This window comes from Lactuca virosa, chromosome 5 (genome assembly GCF_052849685.1).
Source record: "Lactuca virosa cultivar CGN04683 chromosome 5, Lactuca_virosa_CGN04683_v6, whole genome shotgun sequence".
NCBI lineage: Eukaryota > Viridiplantae > Streptophyta > Magnoliopsida > Asterales > Asteraceae > Lactuca > Lactuca virosa.
In genome coordinates this window covers 398652587-398663694 of record NC_136430.1, presented here as the reverse complement: position 1 = coordinate 398663694, position 11108 = coordinate 398652587, and the positions used below count along the sequence as shown (strand labels likewise).

Sequence of the window (11108 nt, the reverse complement as noted above, 5' to 3'; positions counted from 1 at the left end):
TATAGATAACTACATAAATAAACATAACTTGTGCCCACTAAACATTTAATTCCCTGTGTATTGTGAGGGCTATAATTATTCGCCGTCCGTTGCATTGCGCGGTTAACCTAGTTATATAAAAGATACATTGTTTTGTTAGACGATTGGAATGTATAATTATGTAAAATGGTTGTACAATTATATAAAAGATACATGCTTGTATATGGGCTAATGGTTGCTTATTTTCAACTATTTGAAGGGAAGTTTTAAAAAAGTAGGAGGATATTTAATTTCTCGTTACTAAAATAATACAGAAATCCAACCATCACTGAACAAAGCTTATTTTCTGTTACACACCACTCATTGTGTATATGCTGATCGTTGAAGAATGATGATAACATGATAATTTCTCACAAACCCTTTCTTCTGTGATTGCTAAATACTACAGCACCTGGAACTGGAAAGAAGCAATATTTAGTTTTCTACTCTCACAGAAATCATCGACGGAGAGGAATGTCGAACGCCGTCGTGAATGGCCTTGCCGGAGCCGGCGGAGGTATCATTGCTCAAATCATCACCTATCCTCTTCAATCGGTACTTATTCCTTCCCTTTTACCCTCTCTGTCTACTTCCTATTTGATAGACACTAGTAACCAACAACCACAGTTTGTAATTTCAAGGTCAACACGCGCCAACAAACAGAGAGAGTCGCAAAGAAATCTCAGTCTCAAGGATCGTCTGGTGGCACACTTGTTCAAATGCTTCAGGTTTATCTTTTGCTTTTCATCATAACCTGTTCTTCCTTCTATGGTCACAATCCAATAATGAAGTAATTTTCGTTTTATGCCCAATTACTACCAGAGTAGCCTATCAATTCAATTTTCTTGCCTTGAATACCAAATTCCATAAGATGTTGTTCGAGCGATATATGAAAGGATCCTGTTGTTTAGTTAAACAATTGCATGAACTTTGTTAGAAGACAAACTGCATATGCCAATTCAGGTCTTGTATGAGTGAGATCATGTCCTCTACATTCAAACTTATTAACATAATCGTTTCAACCCCTTTGTCTTTTCACATAAAACCTCTGCACCTAACTTTGAACTGCTGACTTGACTTATTCTTCAACAATAACAATGGTTGTGTCATGTATGACAACAGGTTATCAGAAGTGAAGGTCTTGGAGGACTATACAGTGGCCTTAAGCCTTCTCTTCTTGGAACTGCTACATCACAGGTTACACTTCAATTCATTTGGCATGGATTCAAAAACACTTCAAGTGCTTAATGCTTGTTATTTCTCTCCAATGTCATTTGTTACATCTTACATGAACATAACAATCTTTTGTTTCTTTTCAGGGGATTTATTACTATTTTTACCAGGTATTTAAAAACAAAGCTGAATCTATTGCAGCTGCCAATAAAAGAAAGGGTCATGGGGATGGGACAGTTGGCATGTTGTCATGGCTTGTTGTGGCAGCTTTAGCAGGGTAACATTTTCTTTAGTATCATTTTATACAAATTCTATTATCAGTGTGTTTGATATGTTATTTAAATCTACAAGTTATAGTTTCTATAGTAACAAATTCCTTTTATTTCAGGGCGTTGAATGTATTGTTTACAAACCCAATATGGGTTCTTGTGACACGTATGCAGGTACTTTTACAAAATAACAACTTACTCAAATGTTATAGTTAACCTTTCAACGTGTCTTTTAGACACATACTCAAGCAGAACAGAAGATTCTAGAAGCAAAGAAGGAAGCTCTGATTAGAGAAAGTGGATTCATAGGTTCTTCATTGCATGATAAGTTGCGTGAACTTGATTCTGTGAAGCCTAATCCCTATGGGACATTTCAAGCGGTTGTTATTCTTAAATCTTAAATCTTAACATATCCATGTTTTAATGTTTTTAATCAACATCATGTCTCCTTAAGTCAAAGGTTTGACTTTCTGCCATTTGTAGGCATATGAGGTTTATAATGAAGCTGGAATAAGAGGATTTTGGAAAGGCATCATCCCAACTATGATCATGGTTAGGTTAATTAATCATTTAATCCTCAAAGCATATTAGTATTGGAATAAACTTGTATTTTTGCTAAAAAAAAAGGATGAAAATTACATGCCAGGTGTGCAATCCCTCAATCCAGTTCATGATCTATGAAAGCTCTATAAAGCACTTGAAAAAGAAACGAGCTGATAAAAAACAGAGTTCAGTTAAAGTTTCTGCTCTCGAGGTAAAACAACAATCTTATTTAATTAATTGATTATTCCAATTTATGTTGTTTCAAAATTCTCTTTTTTTGGTGTGTGTGAACAGGTGTTCTTAGTAGGTGCAATTGCAAAACTTGGAGCAACTGTGACAACATACCCCTTGTTAGTTGTCAAGGTAATCCCATATTTTTATTATTTAAATTTTGATTTAATTTTAAATATATAAATGAAAGTACATTGCTATTTCTTGAATAATTTCAGTCGAGACTTCAAGCAAAGCAAGAAATCAGTACAAACAATTCGTTGAGATATTCGGGTATGTTCTTATTAAGTTGTTGGTTTAAAGTTTAAAATACAAAATAATAAAAAGAAAATTAAAAGTAGAATGATGGTATAATTGGGTATATAAATTGTATTTGCAACATAGGTACGATGGATGCAATTGTAAAGATGATTCATTATGAAGGATTTTCAAGCTTCTATAAAGGAATGAGCACAAAGATTGTACAGAGTGTATTTGCAGCCTCTGTGCTTTTCATGATTAAGGAGGAGCTTGTTAAGCTTTATGCATTATTAGCAAACAAGATTTTATTATTAAAATTGTCAAAATAGTACAAATAGTGATCTTGTGATCTAGTAGGTTACTTACTTACTACCTTTGTATGTACATATTTTTTTCCATTATAAAGGTTTTTAGTTAGGAATATGAAACTACATGTGAGTGAGAACACACGTATAATAATAAGTAATAACATAAAACATAACTTGTCCCACAAAGACCTTGTTATAAAATTCCGTTTACTATATAAAACACAACTCTTGTTCCATTCCTTTTTCAAATACCTGTATAAACATTGGCATTTATTTTATAAATATGCTGCAATATTCTCCAAGTCATAATATGGATGAATCCACTGCTCGTGAATCATGCTAATGCAAATGTAAGTCCTATCCTCAACGAACACTTGTAGCCATGGTAGACATCATGTGTTCGACTTTAGGGAATCACCGATTGGGATACTACTTTGTACAATAAGCATGTTAGAATTAACATAGTTGGATGATCAGTGTTCGCCGTTAAGATTTTAAAATTTTCAACCATTCAGGCTTCATTTTGTGAATAGATTTTTCCTTTACATGCTTTTTTTTTTCCTTTATACGGTTTTTTTTCGAAGTGTTGGTAATAACTCAAAATAAATTTGTCCAACTTATCTACGGATCGATCTATTTTTTCATTATGAATAGATAAAACATTGTATACAAAAAAATATCTATTTCTTCTTTAGACTACTAATCTATATGAAGTAAATAAATGACTACTTTATCTTTTTATTTAAAATTATTGTCAATAAAGAAATGCTTATCGGTTTAAAAAATTAAATCAAAGTTTAATTTATCGTGTGATCACAAGGACCGTTTGAAAAGTCAAACTCCATATTTTCTATTAGGGTTAATGACCTAAGAGGTAACGAACTGTAGTTTTTGTCCATATTTGAGTAACCATGTTTTTTTCATACACGTTTAACCAATAAATTTGTTTGACCGGTTTAAAATAGAGTAATATTTTTTTTTGAAAAAGTAATATTACCGGTAATTACCCTATTACTGGTCAAACATGCATGGAAAAAACATGGTTATCTAAATATCGATAAAAACCAAACTCTATATGTTAAGTGCAAGTAGTCATAAAACCCACTGATGTGACATGGAATCAGGGTCATCGGGTCTTGGTGTCGGATTTGGATCATAGATATGGAGCACGACACGACAACACTGTATGACAGCACCGCCCGATAACATTATGTGGCAGCACAACCTAGCCCCCAACTAGTTAGGGCAGAACTGGGTTGACCCAATGTTTAACCTAAATGTCCCTTGACCTAACTCTATAAATATAATCCTCCTCCTCCCATGATGATGATCACTCATTCTAAAAAATGAGCCTCCAATGTACATACAATCTAGCCACCAAGACGGTTCTCTCCATCCTAGAGAAACCATCCACTCATACATCGATCTAACTTAATCGACGTAGCCTACTCCCAATGCACATTTAATGGGGCAGTTTTAACAGTTTTGTTCTTTAATGGCAACTATAAATCAAGTAGGGAACTCGCTAACAACACATACTCCAAATCTATGATCCAAATTTGATGACCCGATTTCATGTCAAATAGAGGGTCTTATGACTATTTGTATTTAGTATAAACAACCCGATGTTACCAAAATGGGTAACAAAACTTTGGTTTTTGTTCATATTTAGATAATCATGTTTTTTTGGTATATGTTTGACTTGTTCATAATAAGATAAAATCACCAGTAATTATTAGAAAAATATTATCCTAAACAAGTCAAATAAAATTGGTTACAAGGCCTTTCTAATATATATATATTTTTTTTATAGAAATAAATAATTTACTAGAAATATAGTATATTTTAGTTTTTATTATTCTCGACACATAATGTGGTGGGTGGGCCTTAGGGCTCTAACGAAATATTACACGTATTTCTTATTTATATTTTTCCGCCGCATTCTGAGTTTGACAATGTTTTTTTTTTTTCACACCACCTGTATTGGATCGAGGAGATGGTAAATCGATTTGGTCGATTCTGTAAGGAGGCTGCGACGGCAGCAGGTGGTGAGGACAGCCATGGTGGCCGGAGGTGAGTATGAGGGAGGCTGGCGGTGGTGAAAACAATGAAGACGATGGGCATCGGAGAGTATGGAGGAGCTGCGACGACTATGTGAGGAAGAGACGAGGCATTAGGTCGTGTTGGCAGTTGGTAGCGATGGTAGAAAGCGGTAGACGAGCGGAGTTGGTCGACGGTGGTTGGAGATAGTTTCTCAACCTTGAAAAACAGACTGTTAATGACGGATCTAGTTGAACAGGTAACCTTCGATTTTGATATCAATGAGAAATCAGTATTTACATTCATTGAAAAGGAGATGGAAAAACATATTTAAATACAAATAAAATCAACAATAACAAATACAGTTCATAGGCTATATAAATACAATAATGCTAATAATGTCTTGCTATAAAAGTTGTTTCTTCATTTGATTTTTGATGTGTTATTTTACATTTTTACTATTCTATTTGGTTGCCTGATATTTCCTCCTGTCTACCATTATTGATGATAGTAAATACGATGATATGAAAATACTATTGTTGATTTAAGGTATTATGTATATGATGGCCTATCTAGATTTCTCTTTGTGCATGTTCAAGACATCATGCGATGAAGCTGTATTTTGTTTTGTAGGTATCATAAGATGACATAATCAGAGGATATTCATCCGCTAGTGTGCCACAATGGATCTGAAATGTTTAAGGTACTTGTAACATACATATATCAATTATTTCTATTCTGTTCATATACTTCATTTTATAGTATTTTGTTGATGTTTTGACTATTTTTGTGCTTAACCCTTTTTGATATGACAATTATGCTCTTTGAAATTATGTGCATGTTCAAGACAACTAGAGATGAAGTTGTATTTTGTTTTGTAGGTATCATAAGATGACATAATCAGAGGATATTCATGCCAAATTGATTAGTGGGCATGTTAGAAATATTTTGTATTCTATGTGCTTATGAGGCACGTGACCAACTTATCTTGATAGTTTTATATAAATCTTTGTATGGGCTTTCGTATATTAATCGTGACCAACTTATGAGTCTTTGTTCAAGGCCCAATAGCTCAATGCACCCGAAATGAGAACATGAGTACAATACAATACAACCTTGAAGTCACTTTAGTTGAAGTTGGTATAGAAAATTGTTTTAAAAAAAATATAAAGTTGTTTTTACAAGGATGGGACTCGAATTTTCTTGAGCCTGATGTGTGTATTATTTATACTTATAAGTCAAAGATGTATTATTGAACATGGTTTTGTAGATATTTTTAGAATCATGTTTATTCTCTTCTATTAATAAAAGATAGCTTTAGCTATTCTAGTTTGTATCATATTTTATTATTTACTAAGCTTTTGATCGAATCAAATCCAAATACATTGACCTAACTTGTTCATGACATCATGACGCAATGATAAACACAACACACCTCATTCTTAATCAATCTTGTTAATTTACAGGAAATTGTAGCCGACACATTTACACAAATCATATGGACTTACTTGGCTAAATAAAGCTATTTTGAGGCAGTAAAAGTCTAGTTATTGTTTCGTTATTCTAATAGGAAAGTGATTTAATTTGCAGAGCATCAAAATTTTTCATATCAAATCATTATCTTTTCGTTTGTACTTTTACCAATGTCTTCATATTATTCACATCAGAAATCAAATCGTCTAATACATTTTTATTCATACTCCTAAAAATCTCTAACTCCGTTTCACTTTTTTTACTTGGCATAATTTAGATATGCGTCTCTATCTTTGTAAATTAAATATCCCATGTAATATTATATTCATCGAGTGTATTTATTGAACATTTACATTATTTTAATATTATGTAAAAAAGAGTAGTATGAATAAAAAGAATAGGTGAAAGTGATAAATGTGACGTGACGAAGGCTAAAAGCCAAAAGACATGTAACTTTTGCACGCAAACGTTCTGCCCCGGCCCCACCGCCCCAGCCCCTCTGCTCCTCTGCCCTGCTCATCCTCCCTCTCTTTCTCTGAACACTAAATTCTAAAATAAGTATGAACTCATTCCTGACATCTTTCCAAACCTTTTTTGCATTTTTTTTCTTAATTTTATTTTTTGTTTTATTTTCAATATATTAAACTCATATTAATCACATACACATATATTTAAGGTTTTTAATTGTAGTATCCAACTTATTACCAAACTAAATCAGAGACATATTAAACAGCCATTAAGTTTCTTATGCTTAGTGTCATACTCTCATTAAGGGAGGAGAGAGTCGTTCCCTCCCAACCCACCGAACCCACTGTCACATCACTTTTTCTCTTTTATTTTTCTTCATCTTTCCGAACCCACAACACACGGAAATCTTATCTTTTTGAACCCACTCAATTAAAAAAAATACAAAACAACTAAGATACAAGTTTTAAAACACATGGTACAAGAGAAAATAAAAAAGAGAAAGTAGAGAGAGATAATGAAGTGGGTTAGTGAAACCAATCAACCTACTCGTTGAAGCGGGAGTGGTACCGCCGATAACTCTATTGCTAATTAAGATTTTACATTTGATTGTTTTGTATTTTTTTTTAATTAAGTAGGTTGAGTGGGTTCAAAAAGATATGATTTCCGTGTGTTGTGGGTTCAGAAAGATGAAGAAAAACAAAAGAGAAAAAGTGATGTGGCAGTGGGTTCAGTGGGTTGGGAGGGAATGACTCCCTCCTCCCTTAATAGTATATAATCCTAACAATAGGCTGTTTAAGCAAAATTTATCATTCTTAAGACTGGAAGGAGTGGGAGGGAAGCTTCCCTCACTTTTGGTGGGTCATACCCCTCTTTCCCTCACTCTCCTTTCCCTCACCTAAAAGCCAAGGAATGGATGGGAAACCCTTCCCTCACTCTTTTTTTTTTATTAAATAAAATTAATTTTTTTGTTGTGGTGGTGTTGGTTGAGTTTCGGGAACCATGTCTTCTTCTTCCGCGTCATCCGATTCATCGACAAGTTGGTGGTGGTGTTGGGTTTGGGTTTGAGTTTCAGTTTGACTTTGGGGTTGAGGTTGATTTGACGATTGTTGATCCGGAAACACAACAAAGTTTGAAAACATTTGCGACGGAACATTTGGAACTTACATCGGGTAATATTGGCCAACATTTTGGTATTGGAATTGTAGTGGGGATTGAATGGGAGCATCGAGTTGGGGGCGGTAAACTCCTTGCGGGGATGAATCGATAGCAAAAATGTTGCGATGAGGGATGTTTATACTCGAACCATGGCTTTTTTTCCTTCGATCGGAAGTTGGGATTTGCTTGTCGGGATTCATTTTTTTTTTGTTGATATAAAGTAGAGAGAATAGATGATAGTGTGATGTTTTTAAGTTATATGTATGTATTTATAGTAGTGGTAAAAGGATTAAAAAAAACAAAAAAAAAAAAAAAAAAAAAAACAAAACTAGCCGCCAAAAAAAATTTACATTTTTTACCGTTATTCAACGGTTGTTTTCAACAAAAAAAAAAAAAAAAAAAGGGTCGGCCAATCGCAGCAAGAGAGAGAGAGCGGGAGAGGCTCCCCTCTCCGTTTCCCGCACAACCCTTTCCCGCACCGACGGTGTGGTGTTCCGCCGGGCGGGAAGCTCCCCGCTTCCGTTCCCCGCGCCCGCTCCATCCGGCCTAATAAATTGAAATACAAGAACATGGTATTATAAAAGATTAAAAGGTAAAGAATCTTTGATAATAAATGGTGCCGATAAAATGCATTTTTGTTACCGATTTAAATAAGACAAAGTTTTGTTTTCCTTAGATTTAAATATTATATTAGAGAGTGGGACACTTTTCCATGTTGGGGTAAATACAAAGTCTATAAAGGAAAACAGTAATCTGCTCTAAAACCCTGTGCCTATCACCTCGTTTTCCTACTATATATCCCATACTAAAACAAAACCTATGTTCGATATTTTCATTTTTACCTTCTACGGGTTTTGGTTTTAAATAACATCTAATTTCTTTTAAATGTTTCTGCCTGGTGTATGCCTTTTATTGGACTAGAGACTATTTTGTCTTGTTGCTATTTAAAGGATTTTGATTTTTACAAAGAAAAAAGAAGAAAAAAATCCTTAAATGGGGTCTAGGTTCACATGATATCTTTGATGGTTCGTAATGTCATTTTCTTTAAAGCATTTCGTTCTTGGTAGGTTGATGGTTGTATACCATTTCCTCTTATTGTTACTTTAAATCGAATGAGACTTTTGGGTGTTTTAATGGAGTTTTAAGTTCAAATTTGACAAAACTCATGTATACATAGAATTTTGTAATTTATCATGTAATTAAAGTCTTAAGATGTTTTATGAGTTGATATTTAACATCATTTATGCAAAAGCATGCATAGAAACTCTATCTAGTGATTATCGAGATTTAAAACATAAAAATAGAGTTTATGATGTGATCCATGAATTGATAAATTTAATGATTTTATAGTTATGTTATTTCATATTTAACGATTATGCTCATCAATTTTCTACAAATTCACCATGTGATGGCAATGGTGCCAATTGCAAATGAGCCCCTCTCCAAATGTTGATCACGTAAGTATATTTTCAAATTAATTAATTTTATTATATCAATTAAGAATTCAAATTACAATTGTACGTCATTATATGGGAGCTTGGAGTGAAAAAGTCTAACCACATGTGAAAGCTAAGCAATGTTCACTTCTTTTGAGCTAATCTCCATAAGTTTTTAGAATACATAAGTGATCGTTTTATTATATCATCTGAAAACATGATTACTTCGTGATATATGCTTTGTATTTTTGATTATTTTAATGAATAACTCTTCAACAACATTGGGTACATGTCCAAATGGAAAAGATACATGGACCAGATCGAGGAGGTGAAGTTAAATTTGAGACATGACATGATCGAATTGTAAAGCTGTTGTTATTTAACAAAAAAAATTCTAATAAGTGTTTTGGATTAATAATTAATTGGGAATTGGGACTGAGGTGAGTGATGTTTGGTAGAGGTGCATGTCCCCATGACGAAGGCTAGTGTTTGACATTTTGTTTTCAACGGGGTATCCATGCAGCTTTCCACTTCATTATTTTATGTACTTGTATCTCATCTTTTGACTATTACCTCTTGCCTTTTCTCATATTCTTTTATTTTTTTAATAATTGTTTACCTTTTATTTAAGAACATTATAAAAGTTAGCTAGGGTTAATGTCCTTCAATAAACCTATCCCTTATTTCCTCGTTTATATGATCCGTTATATCTTTATCCTTCGAAGTGGTACCTTTGATTATCATCATAATCTTTGAACTTTTTGCCTTTTGTTTTACCAAATTAAAACGCTATTTTAAACTTTAACCGACTACCAAAATGATGGGTTATATTGAAACGTGTATCTGGGTGATTAATAAGTTGATACAAGATGACGTGTATTGCTTGTTTAAAACATGCATATTTTTCATACGCGTTTTTTTAGTTATCTTTCATTTTTGGGATAATGACTTAAGAGGGTAATAACGTTTCCCGTTTGTCCATATTAGGTCTCTAACGTATTTTTTGTGCGTATTACACCATTAAGGTTATTCTAATCGTTTACAAATAGTCATTTTAACAGGAAACGTTATTACCGGTAAAATGGATTATTTCTAAACGGTTATAACTAGGGATGAGCATATGGACCGGGGAACCGGCCGGAACCGGAACCGGCACCGGAACCGGAACCCGATGGAACCAGTCGGGCCGGGACCGGGACATTATTTTTGTGGATTTTTGGAACCGGGAACCGGTAGGAACCGGAACCGATATAACCGGAACCGTATGATGTTATTTTTCGAGGACCGGTTCCAACATTTGAAGACACGACAAGAACCGGTAGGAACCGGGAACCGGTAGAACCGTCGGGCCGGTTCGGTTCTTGATTTTGGCCGAAGCCGGTTCCCGGGTCGGGTCCGGTTCCGGCCGGTTCGGTCCTTTTGCTCATCCCTAGTTATAACAACCTTAATGGTGTAATACGCACAAAAAATACGTAGGGACCTAAAATGGACAAACAGTAAACGTTATTACCCTCCTAAGATTTTTAGTATTTATTATTTTGAATATATATTTTTAAGATTTTTAGTATTTATTTTTATATGTGTATTTCATATAAAGTTGTTGAAATTAAAAAGAATAAAAAGTAGAAAAGTTTGAATTTGATTGGATTGGATTTTGTAACCACATCATCATGAACACCATAAACACCGGCTCAACAATCGGGCGTTCCATATGTATCGTCGGTCTAGAATCCACCCAATCCACCACATCACAG

General features: G+C 34.0%; 1 protein-coding gene and 1 long non-coding RNA gene across 2 annotated transcripts; both read left to right on the top strand.

Annotated features, from left to right (window-relative positions):
- Positions 1–278: 278 nt before the first annotated feature.
- On the top strand, positions 279–2905 carry LOC145111116 (peroxisomal nicotinamide adenine dinucleotide carrier-like). The gene is made up of 11 exons (XM_079047417.1): positions 279–573; positions 660–746; positions 1141–1215; positions 1338–1468; positions 1580–1634; positions 1697–1840; positions 1944–2012; positions 2107–2214; positions 2298–2366; positions 2453–2507; positions 2619–2905. Exons 1-11 carry the CDS (start codon positions 493–495, stop codon positions 2801–2803), a joined length of 1059 nt encoding a protein of 352 aa, XP_078903543.1. The 5' UTR covers positions 279–492; the 3' UTR covers positions 2804–2905.
- Positions 2906–4744: 1839 nt separating this feature from the next.
- On the top strand, positions 4745–6054 carry LOC145117313 (uncharacterized). Its single transcript, XR_013712601.1, has 3 exons — positions 4745–5081; positions 5456–5525; positions 5704–6054. It is a non-coding gene; the product is annotated as an uncharacterized LOC145117313 (long non-coding RNA).
- Positions 6055–11108: the final 5054 nt, after the last annotated feature.